Source organism: Rutilus rutilus (assembly GCF_951802725.1).
Source record: "Rutilus rutilus genome assembly, chromosome: 20".
Classification (NCBI taxonomy): domain Eukaryota; kingdom Metazoa; phylum Chordata; class Actinopteri; order Cypriniformes; family Leuciscidae; genus Rutilus; species Rutilus rutilus.
The window spans coordinates 9,866,077-9,884,059 of NC_140225.1; the positions used below are offsets into that span (position 1 = coordinate 9,866,077).

Consider the following 17,983-nt stretch of genomic DNA (forward strand, 5'->3'; position numbering starts at 1 on the left):
CAATAATGTGTTTTATGGCAGTGTATTTCTGGGAGTTTCATCATTTTTAAACAACAAGCTAATGTACAAACACGTCAGTGTGTTGGTGGCAGTGGAGTCTCTGAGCAGCAGGATTACATCCCCACAGCAGATTTAGAGATGTGGACGTGTTCTCATTGAGTTACATTAACAAAATAGAAACGAAGACCCTAATTACATGTATTACATTTCAGTATGCCTGACAATTATTGCTTTTTCTTTTTTCTTTTTTTTTTCAGACAATGAATGACTTTGACTACTTAAAATTATTGGGAAAAGGCACTTTTGGAAAAGTCATTCTCGTAAGGGAGAAGGCCAGCGGGAAATATTATGCAATGAAAATTTTAAAGAAAGAGGTTATTATAGCAAAGGTAAGATTCGTCAGGGATATTTTGTCAATTCATTTTATTTGAAAAGGTTTCATGGTTTTCAATCAGACATTTTGTGTTGTGTGAGTTAGGTTAATGACATTTTTAACAGTTATAAAAGTGTACTTTTAATCCCATGATTTGTAATACAATCTCATTATATCCAGGACTCAAAATAATGTACTGTAAGCAAACACAGTTTATTTTACAAACACCTTCTTTTTCTTCCCGTAGGACGAAGTGGCCCACACGCTCACAGAAAGCAGAGTACTAAAAAACACGAGACATCCCTTTTTAACCGTGAGTGCACATTTTGTAATGAACTATCATTCAGAGTGAATTTACAGAGACCTTAAAGCTTCACAATGCTTTTGTATATATGATTGCCTTTTCCCTAGAGCCTCATTATAATGTAGAGAATAAACTGTAATGAATTTACAGTAAATGTAGCTGTGCATCTGTTGAGAAGTCGCCAGTGAGAGGTAATTTTCTGACACTCCAGATGCTGTTGTATGCCACGCAACATACACAGCAGGTTTAGCAAAAACAATTTACTACTGTCACTCAAGCTGGTGTTCCCTCGTAAACTTCACCTTCCCTCAAAGTTAGCATCAAGGCCTACGAGAAAGAGCAAAGCTTTTCAAAACGCTCCTTTCATTTTCTCTCGAGACAAACACTTCTCTCACTGCATACATTTTGATGAGCATCTCTCACGTTGCGTTTGTTTTAGTTTTGTGAGATTTTTGCCTTTTGTTTTTCTTCTAATGGTGTATCCACCTGCTGTTTCAGTCTTTGAAGTACTCGTTCCAAACAAAAGACCGCCTATGCTTCGTGATGGAGTATGTCAATGGAGGAGAGGTACGTGTTTGTCTGCATTTGTTTTTTTGTATGACTGTCTTATCGTCTGTGTTGGCACTTGGCAGACGATGTATTTCTGTAGTAATGCTGTCACTAATATCTTCTTTCTGTTTGGCTGTGGTGAGCTAAAAATGTTAATCTGTTATCAGAGAAAAGTTAAGTGCAAGAGAGAAGTGCATGATCATATCTTGTGATACATCCACAGTTAGAAGAGACTTTCTCTCATCCTTTGGGTAATATCAAATTATCAACCAATATTATTAACAACCGATAACAGTTATATTTTAGTAATAACTAATATGCAGAACTGATGTTTGTTTTATGTATTTATTGTTTATTATTATTATTATTATTGTTATTAATGTTGTATTTATGCACATTTGGTTTGAAATCTGTAAGGTTTAAAACAAAATAAATATGCAGTAATTTCAACAAATTATTATTATTTATTCCATTATTTTATGCAAAGTTGTTTTGCAATCTAAATGGTTTGAAATTTATTATTTTCATTATTGTTTTATGCACATTTGTTTTTCAAATTTAATGGATAAAAACAAAATGAATATCTAATCAAAAGCAGCAATATTTTTATTCCATTATTTTATGCAAAGTTTTTTTTATGATTTAAATGGTTAGAATGTTTTATTATTATTATTATTATTATTATTATTATTATTAATTAGTAGTAGTAGTAGTAGTAGTAGTATTTGTAGTTTATTCCTTATTATTTTGCTATTTAAATTTTCATCCTTGCTTTAGACTAGGTGTAAAATTCTTCACGTTTCTTACTTACTGAATGAAAGTTGAGTAATTATGCGAACAAAGGACAGTGCTTTTACCTGTGTTTGCTGTTGATCATAGTGGTGTAATGCTGTTGTTGGGTTCTTTTCTCTGGAGACTTACCAAATGGTACTATTTATCTGTAGACCTGATTTTTTAACAATCAATTACATGTATAAAAGTGTGAATATCAGTCAAATTAAAAAACCTCTACCTCTAATAACTATTTCAGACTCAAAATGATTGTGATTTTATTGTTGTACGTTTTGGTAAAAGCTTGTAGTTGCTCAGGATGTACTTGGTAGAAGTTTGACAGTGTCGCTCTGTTGATATGGCAGAGCGCAAGATTCCATCTAGAGGGACTCGAGTTTTGATAAATGAAATTCCACCACCAAAGGTGCTGTTTAATCAGAAAAGCAGCAATCTCGCTCTCATTCCCTCAGTCTGCAATGTCACCTGCTCCCCCTGCCTGGTCCAGCCAGAGCCCCTAACCTCCACATGCTGCGCAGAGCCCATCCGTCTCTCCCCTTTCAGCCTCGCCACATTCACAGCTGCCAGTGCTCTGATGAAGGCACACCTGTCCTCGGCCACCCCGGTCCCCTGCGCAACACCCGCTTACCCCCTCCTTCAGCTGATCAGCGGAGCCGTTAGCTCTCCCCGGACAGCCATATTCAAACATCCCTCAGCAATTAATAGACAGACTCTCCTCATTGGGCTTCTGGGTAACTTCTATAAGCCAGGTTCAAGTGGTGCTGAGGGCCAGATAGTTGACTGGAACCCTTGACATTGACTCGGGAGGGGAGAGGGAAGACACTCCATAAAAGCTACGGCAGAGATAATTGCAGGGGACGGGGTGTTCCTGCCACTTTAATGGAGCGTTAGCCCATGAGCACACAGCGCTGCCTTTAACAAGATTGGTGTATTGATTAAAATGCTGATTTAACAGGCCGCGCCGGCCTGTCTCTGGAAAGCCGGGGATGATGTGCCAGCTGCTGTCTGGGTTCGCTGGGCATCCTCCGAGGGCCTCGCCATCTATCATCTCAATATGGCGATGTGAGGCAGTTTGTGTTGTGTTAATTTCCTCCAATAAATCAGTAATTATTGCAATCCTGTCCCTGCTGTTTACCCTGCAGCTGTTTTTCCATTTGTCGAGAGAACGGGTGTTCTCCGAGGACCGCACGCGCTTCTACGGCGCCGAGATCGTTTCCGCCCTCGACTACCTGCACTCTGCCAAGATAGTGTACCGGGATCTCAAGGTAAACAGAAAAAGGGGAAATAATTCACATATTTAGAGAGAAGGTTTTGTTCAGTAGTGATGCCTTTATCCGAATGTATGTCATGGGACGTGGAAAATGTAATTAAAAGCTCTTGAGTTTGGGGCTTTTTTTTCTTTGCTTTTTGGAAACATCAAACTCTGGCGGCTGTGGATGATGACACAGTGTTTTGCTCGCAGCCTTGGACCAAGCCAGTTGTGACAGTGCCAAGAAACTTGGACAAACAGCTTAGCCATTAAAATTGAAAGGTTAAATTAATGTGGCTTGAAGTTTCTTTCCACTTCCTGGGAATAAATACATTTTCGTAGTTGTCAACTTTTTTGCCATCATTAACAACATGAATTAAGAAACTAATACACTTAAAAAAAAAAATTTCATGTTATTTTATGTTATTTCACCCATGAGTTCAATACATGTAGAAGCCATACGAGTTCATTGTATTATGAAGATGTTTTAATGAAACATGAAATACACTTAATGACCTTTGCATATTAATACAGGCAGTCTATAAATTCAATGAATTCAATGAATTCAAAGTCAGATTTGAAAAAAACTTGAAGAAGTTTTGTGTTGACTATGGTGTTTCAAAAAGTCGACATTCACACTCTTTTCTTTTTGCCCAGCTGGAGAACTTAATGCTTGATAAAGATGGTCACATCAAAATTACAGACTTTGGCCTCTGTAAGGAAGGAATCACCGATGCTGCTACCATGAAGACCTTCTGTGGGACGCCAGAGTATCTGGCACCAGAGGTAAAGAAACCCCTGATGATTAACAAAACCTGCAACTAACCCTACAACTGTCAGCATTAATCAGTGGAACATATGCAGTAGACCATGAACATGCTCAACAATTTTTAAATGACAAATTTATGATTTCAGATAATATCACGAGAGTCAAGTATGGCTAGAATGATTGATTGGTCCTATTTAAACATTAGCTTTAGATGTCATGACATGGAGTGCCTTGTTGAATAAAATAATACTTAAAACTTGCAAGTTTAACCATTTGCTTTCTATATAATATTTAGAGCAAAATGAAGAACAAACACTCATATAATATCATGTAGTCTATTACTGGAGCCTCTTCAATAGGGAATACGCATGCGCTCAATACCTCTGAAGTAAACTAACCCTGGAACATTAACTGCTCCGGAGCAGGTTATGTTCTGAAAACGAGTTGCTATTGCTACTTACATAGCCTCAAAGTTACCTTATACCAAAGTTGAGGTTATTCGCTTACTTTGGGTAAACTTACCAAAGTCGCTTAACCTGCTTTCTGGAATACCCTGAATGGAGAGAAGGATAGCTGCAGGTTGGAGAAATGGGCGAAAGATTTCTTATTGGTGAAAGGAGCTTCTTGTGGACAACTGTGTTAGCCAATCAGCATTAACCATACATATTCCTTTAGACTGGAAGAAGATGGCAGTAAGACGTGCTGTGATGCTGTATATATCATAGATATGTATATTAGTTAGGGCTGTCAATCTTGCGCATTAAATTGGTGCGATTAATTGTTGAAAAAATAACTTGTTAAAATGATTAACACATTTAACGCACCCTGACCTGTATGTTATCTTACATTGCATGCAGTTGCTTAGTGACGAACATGATGCAGGGCAACGACTGATTCATGATGAAGCCTATTAGAACGCAGTTATATGCCCCTAAAATTTAAGATATTAATGCAAAAAAGGCCCCTGCATGGGTTTTTGTCTTATCATATATATCTACAGTATATCTATATCATTTGATATAGTTTAGCAATATCACACAAGCAAGAGTGCTGTTTTTTCCCGAATATCTGCACGATTGCAAATTTGATATTGATTTTAAACATAAGTTAAATAAACAAGAAGTTAATATTGTTTCATTTTTTTTTGTCTGTTTTTGCTCCATTTTGCCAATGAAAATGTTTCCAACTAAGCCACAGAATTGTTGTGCGTCTCTGAGCGACACATCAGTGTTTCATTACTGAATGAATCTGTTTTTTAATGAATCCAGTGAGCCAATGATTCAGTGACCCCATTCATAAAGAGTCTCACTTACTTCATTCCTGAATGAATCAGCTGTTTGAATGAATTGGTTGCATGAATGACTGAATGACTGAATGACTTGCCGCCACCTACCGGTGGATTTAGTTTCATATTTAGAGTATCATTTCATTTTTTTATCATTTCATATTTCAATATACATTTTTTTTTAAACCATTAATCCCCATTTAAAACGTATTAATCCCATAGCATTATTTATGCAATATTAACTGCATTCATTCCACTGCATTCATAAACGGACTGTGTAAATATACCTACAGTAAATGCCACTTTAGATGTATTTTCGAAAAAAATGTTCGATTAAAAATTTTAACCGCTTGAAAGCACTAATTACAATATCTTGTTAAAATACAATCATAATTTATTATTTAGTTTGCGTTATATCTTGCAGCTTTAGTAATTATTTTATTTGTTGTTGACAGATACCCTGGAAATCCAGAGTTCTCGCGAGAGCACAAGTTGAATTTGCTCAGCGAGTTTACTCTGGCGTCGAGTAATGATGCTCATTAAATATGCCCTTGTATCCGAGCTGCACCAATCACATCGGGTTATCTGATTTAGCTGGGCCAGAGGCGAGCTAAACAGATGACGACAGCGCTGTGATGTCAAAGTCATTAGTAAACATTGCAAGATGGCTAATGGATGAACAACAGTTGTTTGAAACGGCTTTGGCCGCTACAATGAACGAGTTAGACTTGGCTTTTTATCTAAAAGAGGAACAGAAGACGGCGCTCGAATCGTTCCTTTGCAAGAAGGGCATTTTTGCTGTTTTGCCGACCGGATACAGCAAGAGTCTAATCTACCAGTTAGCTCCGCTGGTAGCTAAGGGTATGGGGCTTATTGTTGTGATTGGTCGTAGTGTTATCCAATTGCGTGCAGTGAGATTTTCAAATGCATGCTTGGTGCCGCCCCTCGAGCTGGCCGATTTTCAGTAGTCGATACCAGACCATTAATCTTTCAGATTTAGGTCTGGATTTTCAGGCTAGTTGACAGACACGTTACAGCGAGACAAAAACAATGACTGTATTTGCATCAAAGCCTTCAGAGTTGGCAATTTGTATAGTTGTTCGTTTTGTGAAATGAATGAATGAATGAATGAATCGTGTGTGTTTTTCCCCACACTTGGTCCCAAAGCGGGCCGGTACAGGAGGCTGTTGCTAAGTTATCATCATGTTACTCTGTAACCACTTGCTTTTTTAACCAACACAAAATAGGTGTCATTTAAAAAATCTTAGGAGTTTGGTATTACAGTGAATATAAGGAACTCTTAAGAGTTTTTTATTTATTTAAATTTGCTAAAATATTAGCAAATTATTCGCACCATTTTCATAGCATGAAAAAATGTCTACCTTCAGGTTGTAAGGGGTTAAACTACCGTGAAATTAAATTAAATTGAAAAGCTTGTTCAGTTGAAAGATACAGTTGATAATGATCAGGAGCACCCTACAATACACCGAACTGAAAATTAATGAACTGTTTAGGCTCTAGAAGCTTCTGAGATGCCTCTAATAAGATACATTATTAGGATGTTCCTAATGCATTCATAATGGCTCAGCTGCAGTAAAATCAGTTGCATGTTCTTAAAAATAATTGTATACTACATTGCAATATTTATCTTTTCATAATTGCTGCTTTAAACAATACAATGGTTTAAAACATCTGGCAAACAAATTGACGTTATGCCATTTGTTCTGAATTTTAGCTTTTAAATGTGCAAGGAGGAAAGTATTTTAAAGTATTATAACTATACTTACTACTATTTTTTACTGGTAAAAAGTGTATTACAGATATACATATATATATATATATATATATATATATATATATATATATATATATATATATATTTGTAATACACTTTTTACCAGTTCGATCTTTAAAAAAAATTGTTTAACTATCTATCTATATCTATATCTATATATTACATTTATATATCTATCTATCTATATCTATCTATATCTATATCTATCTATCTATCTATCTATCTATCTATCTATCTATCTATCTATCTATATATATATATAGTGTGTGTGTGTGTGTGTGTGTGTATACATACATATATATAAAGAATACATATAAATACACTTTTATGTCTTATGCTCACCAAGGCTGCATTTATTTGATCAAAATACAATAATCTTTTTATTGTTGTTTACAATAAAACAACAATAAACAAAAAAAAATTTCAGGATTCTTTGATGAATAAAAAGTTCAAATTTTTTTTTATTACATTATAAATGTCTTTCAATCAATTTGATGCATCCATGTTGAATAAAAGTATTTTTTTTTCTTACAAAAACATCTTTGAAAGGTAGTGTAAATAAATACTATATTAATATATTAATACAATTCCACTCCATTATATGTATATAGGCCTCATAGACAGTGTCATAAGTGTTAGATATTTTTATTAGTAATATAATGCACACCCTGTTCAAAATATATAAATAGCAAAAATAAGTATGACATTTATTTTCTTTTGAACAGTAGTTAGCTGTTCAACCTTCTGTCCAACCAGAGGTGTTCACGGTGCCCAGATTGCAGTGGCTAAATCCATATTTATAGACAGGAGGGGGGAGCGGGCAGGGGGCGGCAGCGGGAGTGAAGGGGGATATAGATTCCACTCGAAAAAGTACGGAAGACAATTTGGCGCAACATTTTGTTTTGCTCAGCCTGGCCGCTGTGCCAGGAGATGATTTGAGTGTTGGTTATTTTTCACAAGAGTATGTGATTGCACAAAAAAGTACATGCTAAACAGAGGCAGATGGTGGCAGATGGGGAAGGTTGGAAGAAGGTGGCTGGGAAACCTGGAAATCTATACTGCCGTACTGGTGTAAAAATAACAGAGCACAGCCTGAGCCAAGTTCTGGAGATGCAAAGTAGAGGGGGATTAAAGAGAGAGAGAGAGAGAGAGGGAGAGAGAGAGAAGAAAGAGAGAGAGAGTGTGAAAGATATTTTGAGGAAAAAAATATATTTTCTTTTAGGGTTACAGAAGTAAAACTGGAATAGTTTCGCTTAAATTTAGCCCTCGCCAAATGTTTTAAGTGTTAATGAGAATGAATGAAGATACATTTACAGAAATACTTCTCTAATAGCCGATGGTTTTCACAAGCTCTGTCATCTGTCATCGAGTTCTCATCTGTCATATCTTCAGCATTTAGTAATTACAGTGCTTCTGCAGCATGTTTGCTACCAATAAAACATATCGCTGTTTTCCAGGTGTGATTCAGAGCACATTAGTTTTCTCTAAATGAGCCTACAGGACGTGCGTTTGTCAGCATGCAGGTGTGGCTAGCGTTCGTCGTCTTGTGGGATGCGTACAGGTGCGTAGCAGCAGGTAAGCGTGGATACCGTGATCTGTGCGTGTTTACAGTATGTGTGCATACATTTGTATGCACTTTGCACACCCATCTCTGTGCATATGCGCAAGCGTCTTCGTGTAGCCCGGCCAAAGTGGGATAAGCTCATGGAGGCTGTCTGTTCCACTGCCCTGCTGGGGAACTGGGCTGGTGGAGCCACAGGCTCTCTGTCCCATCCCTCCCCGTCCAGTCTTGCCAAGGGCCCAGTCCTGGGAGCAGCAGCCCTGCCACATGGCTGTCCGAGCAGGGGCCTGTTCCTCCCCTGCGGCCGCTCCTACTCGCCTGTGGCTCTGGAACAGGGAGACCCCAACTGGCTCTGTGTGCATTAATCGCATCCCCGCCTGCAGCCGAGCTGCTCACGTACACTCCCAGGACAAACAGCACAATCCGGCCATACGTGCAACACACACACATGAACAGTGCTTGAGCTCCTGTTTGCTTCCAGAACACACAGTCCTGTCCTGTCTTCGCATAGACGTGCACAAACACACCCATTCTGTCTGTGTAATTCAAACACATTTTAACTCGTTCTCACAATTAAAGCAATTACTTTTATGAAAAGCACTCTTAACTGGGAAAAAAAGTCAATGTAATGCACATGAACTTCACTGTATGAAGCAGCTGCAACCGAAATATGATGAAAGATGCTCAGTAAATAATTCAGTTAATAATGAATAATAATAATAATAATAATAATAATAATTTTCCACCATGTAATATAGTTGAAATCAAACATTGCACAATGTACCTGTACTTTTCAGCACATTTGATATGACATTTATTTATTCCACTAAGTAACATACACTACTGTTCAAAAGTTTGAGGTCGGTAAAATTCGTTTTTGAAAGAAGTTTTTAATGCTCACCAAGACTGCATTTATTTAATTAAACTACTGTAAAAGCAGTAATATTGTGAAATATTGTCACAATTTAAAATAACTATTCTATTTGAATATATATATATTTAAAGTGTCATTAATTCCAGTGATGGCAAGGCTGAATTTTCAGCATCATTACTCCAGTCTTCAGTGTCACATGATCCTTCAGAAATCATTATCATATGCTGATTTGCGGTTCAAGAAACATTTCTTATTATTATTAATGTTGAAAGCAGTTGTGCTGCTTAATATTTTTGCTTAATATTTTCTGTATATTTTCAGGTTTCTTTGATCAATAGAAATTTCAAAAGAACAGCATCGTTACCGTCACCTTTTTTAAATACATTTTCTTAACTGTTAAAGAAAAGTATTAATTTCTTACTGATCCCAAACTTTTGAACGGTAATGTAGTTTAAAACACACAATGTGCTATGTACCATTCAGCACATTTGATCTGACATTAATATGTGGCATAGTCATATACACCCATCTCACTGTATGGAGGTTGTTAGCGCTGCTTCCACACATGGACGTTCATATTGTGCTCCCTAATCAGACGGAGTAATGAAAGCTGCTGTTGTCTCTGCCTGTTTTTAAAGATCAGAAAGGAGACATCATTATAACACCACTCTGAGCATATGGTTAACTGGCTTTGTGCCAGCCAGCCTTGTCATTAGTCAGACGTATTAATCACGACTCTCTGCTCTGAAGAGCTCTTCTCCATCGCTCACTAACTCCAGCCACCTTGTTTCTGCCACCTAGACTTTAAGAGCTACCGGTAAGGTGTGTATGAGCATCCTCGGTAATTGGGGCCCGGGATGCTTGCCCAAAAGCACAGCTTTGATCCAACGATATCAGGCTTTTAGGACTGTGCTTCCAGGTTCCAACTGTATCCTGTGCTGGACCTTTGACCCGATACACTGGTGCAGAATGAACGTTCAGTTGCTTTTATCAGTCTAGAGCTGATGGGCCAGAGAGAGAGAGCTGGCTTGCACTGATATGATTTTGGTGATGAGAAGCACTACAATAAGAGTGTGTGAAGTGCTGCCATTATCAGCTACTCATATTCATATATTAGCAGTTGTTCATAACTGCCATTCATTTTGAAACTCTCAGTTGAAATGACTGTTATGGACATGAAATTGATTCAATGTTATGTTACATGGATGGACGGATGGATGGTCTGACGAATTGATAGATATATAGAATGATTGACAGATGGATGGGCCGATAGATAGAAACATAGATGGATGGGTGGATGGATATACAGGTGGATGGATGGATATACTTATAGATGATTGGATGGATGGATGGATGGATGGATATACTTATAGATGATTGAGTGGGTGGATGGATGGATGAATGGATGGATGGATGGATATACTTATAGATGATTGGGTGGGTGGATGGATGGATGGATGGATGGATGGATGGATAGATAGATAGATAGATAGATAGATAGATAGATAGATAGATAGATAGATAGGGATATACATACAGATAGATAGATGGATGGGTGGATGGATGGATTTTAGAATGCATTACCTGTGTTAAATTTATTCCAAACGCAAATTCCTCTTTCTGTCATTGAAATTCCAATTCAGCTTCTGTGGGGTGTGGCCAATTATATTCAAATTCACACTCAAGAGTTAAAAGGGAGACAGTTCTTAAGATCTGAATCTTCCACAGCAATGGTCCACTTTTGGTCCAATTTTTAAAAGCCTTTTGAGTTTCTATCCATGATTAAATGTTAAACAGGTGAACCCTTTAACACATTTAACATTCAATAATGCGATTTTCTCTCTGAGATTTCTTTCTTGAGTCCTGATACATTTTGGGATCCACCGTTGATATTTTGAGGGGCGATCATGAATGCTTTCATGCAGGAATGTTTGTGTATGTGTCTTCAGGTTCTGGAGGACAATGATTACGGTCGTGCGGTGGACTGGTGGGGTCTTGGTGTGGTCATGTATGAGATGATGTGTGGCCGACTGCCTTTCTACAATCAGGACCATGAGAAGCTCTTCGAGCTCATTCTAATGGAGGACATCAAGTTCCCCAGGACGCTTTCTGCTGATGCCAAGTCCCTGCTGTCAGGTCTGCTCATCAAAGATCCCAATAAGAGGTATAAACCGCACACCTGGTCTAACCCAGAAACCCAGATTCATCACAATGATTTCTTTATACATTTCAACAGTTTTTTTTCTATATTTCACTTATTTAGACAGGAACTGGTGTAAAATCATCAGTTGTCTTCTGACTAAATACATATTTCCTTTCCTTTATTTTTTTCTGTCAGACTTGGTGGAGGTCCGGATGATGCTAAGGAAATTATGCGACATAGTTTCTTTACTGGAATTGACTGGCAGGATGTCTATGACAAAAAGGTAACTTAGAATTTATGCTGTCCTGCATTTCCCACTACACATAAAGATGCACTCAGTGTTTTTACGTTGTGCTGGATATTGAAGTCCACCTCTGCATTACAGTAAAAATGTATGGGCCCCATCATACACCCAGTGCAATACAGCGTCAGGCGCGAGGCAAGTGTTTTTTGCTAGTTTCAGCCCGACGCAGTTATCATTTTCACGTACTGCGCCACGTTGTTTAAATAGCAAATGCATTTGTGCCCATGGGCGTGCTGGTCTGAAAACGAGGTGTGTTCAGGCGGATTGATGACGCTTTGCTATTTTGAGGCAACTGAAATAGACTGCGCCATTGACCAATTGAAACCTGGTCTAAAGTCAATGGCGCAACTTTAATTTTTTTTTTTATTTAAAGAGCGCGTTAGTAATATGTGCCTATAGGTGGATGCACAACGCGTGTACACTTTGTCCCGTAGATGGTCTGCTTACGCGCTTTAACCTCGTGCACAAGCAGATCTGTTTCCTCGCTAGAGAAGCGTTCAGTTTTTCCGCTTGCAAATTCGACCATGTGAATAGCGAATCCACCATGGCGCAAACTGGCTTTTAAAGGGAATGGGAGATGAGACTCTGATTGTTTTATTGCACGTTACGCCCAAAACACTCATTAAGAGAATAGGGACAACCCTTTTAGGCCATGTGCCGGGCGCGCCGACCATTTCTCCCGTCGTTAAACTAGCAAAAGTGGATTCGGACCCCTTGCGCCGTGCACTTTAGACCATGCGCTTAGATAAAATAGGGCCCTATATCTCAGAATTGGGTTTTATATGTCATAATTTGATTTTCTTTCTTATTTCATGCTTTGGTTTTTTTTTTCAATTGTAAAAATGTTCTATTAATTTCTTTGTGTAAAACTTTTTAATGGAGAAACATTAAATAGTTCATTGTGTGTACACAACAAAATACTTTTAATGGTACATGTTAAAACAGAGGTTATGTGTGACTCAATGTTATAATAGGTCACTGTCACTTAAACTGCCTTCTCGAATAACACAATGGCTGGCAGAGGAGGTGCGGTTCAGAGGCGTTAGATTGAGCCCTCCAGCTCGCCACACTCTATGCAGTGTCAGATCTGCACAAACAGGTGCTTCATCCCCCTCTCTTCCTTCCTCAGCTGATACCTCCCTTCAAGCCTCAGGTGTCGTCAGAGACAGATACCAGATATTTCGATGAAGAGTTCACAGCTCAGACGATTACAATAACCCCTCCTGAAAAATGTGAGTTTGTCTCTGCATACATTGGCAATTCTGTAACGATATAAAAGTGCATTCAGAAAACATACTGGCTTCATGTTGTATTGTGCTGAATTAATTATCTTCTCAGTGGTGAGAGGTATGCTGTGTACTGGAAAATATTTGTTTGGCACAAATCAAGATCGCCTGAAAACTACGGGTGTTACTTTTTGTTCGCACATAATATTGTTTAAGAAGGTTTGTGAAGAAGTTATCTGGTTATATTCGTATTATTCAGTACATTTCATCTGATCTTCATCTCACATGCACTGACCCGGACAGAATCTGGAGAATAATAGATTTAAAGATGTTACCAGAGCTTGAAAAGCATTTTCAAATTAGCCAAGATATGTTTTACATTTATAGAATTTTAGTAATGACATATTTTAGGAAGTCTGAGATTTCTGCATTCTGAGTGGGCTTGGAAATGTATACTTTTATTCAGCAAGGTTGCATCAAATTGATCAAAAGTGACAGTACAGACATTTGTAATGTTACAAAAGATTTCTACTTCAAATAAATGCTGTCATTTTGAACTTTTTATTGATCAAATAATCCTGAATAAAATGTATCAGTTTCCGCAAACACATTAAGCAGCACAACTGTTTTCAGTATCAATAATAATAATAAGAAGAAATGTTTCTTGAGCAGCATATGAAAATTGAAAAAAAAGAAGAAAAAAAAATCAGCTTTTCCATCAAGGAATAAATTACATTTTATAATATATTGAAATAGAAAACTGCTATTTTAAATTGTAATAATATTTCACAATATTACAGTTTTTGACTGTATTGTTTATTAAAAAAATGCAGCATTGGTGAGCAGAGGAGATAAACATTAAAAACATCTTTCTGACCCCAAACTTATACTGTACTGTAGAACTGTAGTGTATACTTGACCTTTTGTCTGTTAATACGTAAACTTGTTGAAAATGTTTTTTTTATTAATTTTTTTATGTTTTGTAAACCAACATAAATGCTAATCACTTATTACATGTGTTTTAAACTTGATCTCCCCCCCCCCCCTTTCTTCATTTTAGACATCCTTATACAGCTAGTATGGTTGTTGATGGTAGCTAATAGAATAGGGAGGAATTTGGAATTTCCCTCATTTTTTCATCATCAACGTTGACCGTATAAACATTTATTAAATGAAATGCTAATCAAAAATGTTTTGAGCAGTTTTTGTGCTTAAGCTGCAAATAATGGTTACTCTACTTCCAATCAACTCTTCTGAATGCTAAATTAAATAGGTTTAGAGAGTGTGAGGTGAAACTAAGGCAGTGATATTTTCAATATCAAAGTCAAAGCTTATAGAAGGTCTAGTCGATATTTAGGATGTGTGGGATGAATAAAATGTTGTCTTCATCACCCTTTTAATAAAAGTAACAACCTTGTTTTCGCCTGCAAACTTCCACAGACTCCATATTCAACAGCTTGTTTTCTGGAAGTGTGTGGGTGCCAATTTTTTTGGCATATTGCAGGCTTTTTTGTGACCCGACGGAAAGTGTAAAAGTGGCTCAGATAAAGTTTTCTTCTCAGCTAACTGCATCAAATATTTTATTTGCATAGGCTTGGCTGAAAATGACCGGTAACAATAGCCTAGCCCCCCTCCTGACCGATTGTCCCTGTGCCCTTCTCCTCAGTCGACGAAGATGGGATGGATTGCATGGACAACGAGCGACGGCCACACTTCCCCCAGTTCTCCTACTCCGCCAGCGGGAGAGAGTGAGCGCCACGCAGCCGAAACTGCCTCATCCTCATCAAGGTCACCACTGGAACAAATTAGGTCTTCAGCTTCTAACAGCCCCGGCCCTGTTGACCCTCCATCGTCCATCTTGGTTCTTTCATTTGTTTAGCTAGACCAATGGAAACTCCTGATTTAGGGTGATGGGAATTTGCACGTGGGGTCGGACCGAGGTCCAGCCCGCTCAAACGTCCTCACAGCTCCAGCCCAAAGGTTGGGTCGAGATGGGAGAACTTTAGCTGTTTGTTAGGAGTTTTGTATTTATTGTGTTTCTCTCTTTTGGTTTGAGATGTTGCTCCACATTCATTGCTTTCTCAATGGGAACTGGTATCAAGTTGTTTGACACATCCGTTCAGTTCAGATGAAAACGTAAAACTGCATGGCTTAGAGATTCACATGGGTTTTACGATTCCAATCTCTCGGGTACATGTAGTATAACTACACACAATCGCTTTTGTTTTTGTTACTGTTATATAAAGTTAAAACTGCCATAAACGGTTTACTCAGGCTTCACAGAGGATATCTGTGTTCAACTCAGTCACCAGGACTAGCTTTACCCCTCATCATTCCACAAAACAGTATTCCTTCAGATAAAGCCCTGTGAACCTGAGCTATGCAGTCACTAAAACTACCCTCAGATTATTTCGACCATAAATGTATTTACGGAAGGCTTTATTTCTCAGTGTTTTATGGAAAAGATGGCATGTTTGACTGATGTGGAATGTTTTATGCAGTGATGATCAGAATGAATTCCCCAAAAGCCCAAACTTCTTTGTAAGAAACCCTTTCCACTCAACGCTCAATATTGCAATCACAGTATAACATAAAAAAAAACAGCATTAATGAAAAGAATTGCAGGAAGCACTGTTTTATGTGTTATGAAAAAAAAAAAAAGTGATTTAAAAAAAAATATATATATATTTAAGCAAATTTAACTTATTCTTTTCTTTTTGTTTGTTTGTCCTCTCGTCTATTAAGAGTGCTTTTTAAGTCTCCTTTTTTGAATGAAACAAATGCACCTAAAAAAGGCTTACGAATGTAGACGGGTCAATGCAAAGGCCTCGGTTTGTTTTCCCTGAACCGTTTTCTTTTCACACCAGTGTAGTGTCGTTCTCAAGGGAGTTTCATTACTCTCCTCTATATTGTGAGCAGTCTTGAGTGATGTTGAAATGTGTTGCTTGTCTTTCCACCACTGAAAGGGCTGTAAAAGACCACACTGATTCATTCAGCTGTCCTCTGGCGGTACGTTACTGTATGTGAAGTCCGTAACAGAGCAGGACACGCTCGAGCATTTCAACACAACAAAGAATCATTTTGTTTAATTGTAGGTATAGACAAGTTAAATCAGGGTTTCTGTGGGTCTTAAAAAGTCTTAATTCACCCTTACACAAATTAAGGCCTTAAAAAGGTCTTAAATCAAAGCAGAAAGTCTTCAATTCAATGAGGTTGCATTGCAAAAAATGAATATCTTCCTCTGCACTGTTTTCCGATGCGCATATCTAAACGTCTTTGATGCTTTTACTTGAGAGGCAATGTCTTGAAAACATTTAAATGAGTATAATATACTTAACTCATTGACAGATATTTGTTCTTGTTTTAATTATAAACTCATTTTGTAGTTGCTGTCCAGTAAATGCATCTTGATTTAAGAATCCTTGTCGAGTTTCACTGGAAACCGAGGAACATCACTTTTGTGCGGTGCGATCAGAAGTTACAGTAAAAGTTATTGACATGTTTGGAGCATGTGGTTTGGAGCAGAGCTATATTGTAAAACGAATTAAAAGGTAGTGGATATCTGTTGGAAGTCGCATTTTCAAACTCTGAAGTGTTGCTAATAGAACTCATTACTTGGTCTTAAATTGACCTGCAGAAACCCTGTAAATGCTATTTTGAGCGTTAACGTGCTTCGCTACATCTAATATCATGATCGCATTCCTTCCTAGAATACTATGGTACGCAAATCGAATCCTTCCATCATGGACCCGTACGACCATATCAAATATTAGCTTACAAATTCTTCGATGAGCATTGAACATTTATGAGTGAAAATGTTTCTGGTTGCAGATTGAGGATTGAATTGACTGAAGCTTGCTAGGATAGTGGTGAATGAGTTCAGATGGACAGAATTCTTTAAATGAGATCAAAGGGAAATATCTAGATTATCGAGTAATAATGTGATATATGCAGTACATTTCTTGATGGTGTTCGGCAATAAAAGTCTGTCCCGTGGTGTTTATTTTCAGAGCGTGAAGATGGCGTATGTGCATGTTTAATGTGTTCTTTTAATTTGGGCAGGAATGGAAAGAAATGTGGCCCAGCGCAGCCCCTGTATGAGAATTTTCGTACTAAGGCGGGACATTAATGAAGAGGGAAGTGATTTACATGAAAAGTGAAGTAGAACAAGGTTTGATAGAGTGAGAGTTTCTTGCATGTGTGTTAAGGACTGATGTGGATTTGATGACGAGTGCTCAAGGACGATTCGGAAAGTTTCTGTCCACATCCCTCACGGCGAACAGAGCTTTCTGCCTGCATTGATTGTGAGCATTGTTGATTTTCCAGTGGTGTGATGTAGCATGGTACCGTTGAGCTCGAGGATGTTCTTGTGTTTAAAACTGTGATGTCCAACCCAATAATGTTTTCTGATAGCACAGCTGTGGTACTGCGGGAAGATTCGCCGTTTGTGTCATTCTCTGTCTTCCAACTTTAGATCATTCCTTGCCTTTTTCTGATTTCATTTATTTATTGTTTGAGAGCGAGAGAAAGATAAAGAGAGAGAAAAGATTATTAATGCCACTACCTGATATAATTGAATAGGCTTGTACTGCTGAATGTCTTCTTTTATTACCTTTTTTTTATTTATCAGAGAATAACTTGAACATTTTTCAAGATTTTGTTTCTCGTTTTACATTTTCTGATTAGGTAACATTTACGAATTTGAATAGAGAGATGAAAGCACTCATTTTGTATTTCCTTGTTTGCTCTTTTATTTTCGCTT

At 37.7% G+C, this 17,983-nt stretch overlaps 1 protein-coding gene across 2 annotated transcripts in view; it reads left to right on the plus strand.

Annotated features, from left to right (window-relative positions):
- The window catches only part of akt3a (v-akt murine thymoma viral oncogene homolog 3a), an 87,596-nt gene extending 71,727 nt beyond the window's left edge, over nt 1-15,869 (plus strand). For both annotated transcript variants that reach the window (XM_084391539.1, XM_084391540.1), the window contains 9 exons: nt 258-389; nt 621-686; nt 1,176-1,244; nt 3,158-3,280; nt 3,922-4,050; nt 11,498-11,712; nt 11,887-11,974; nt 13,125-13,227; nt 14,888-15,869. In XM_084391539.1, coding sequence (XP_084247665.1) covers nt 258-389; nt 621-686; nt 1,176-1,244; nt 3,158-3,280; nt 3,922-4,050; nt 11,498-11,712; nt 11,887-11,974; nt 13,125-13,227; nt 14,888-14,973 — 1,011 coding nt within the window. In that variant the 3' untranslated portion in view covers nt 14,974-15,869. The remainder of the gene's footprint in view (nt 1-257; nt 390-620; nt 687-1,175; nt 1,245-3,157; nt 3,281-3,921; nt 4,051-11,497; nt 11,713-11,886; nt 11,975-13,124; nt 13,228-14,887) is intronic.
- The last annotated feature ends 2,114 nt before the right edge of the window (nt 15,870-17,983 follow it).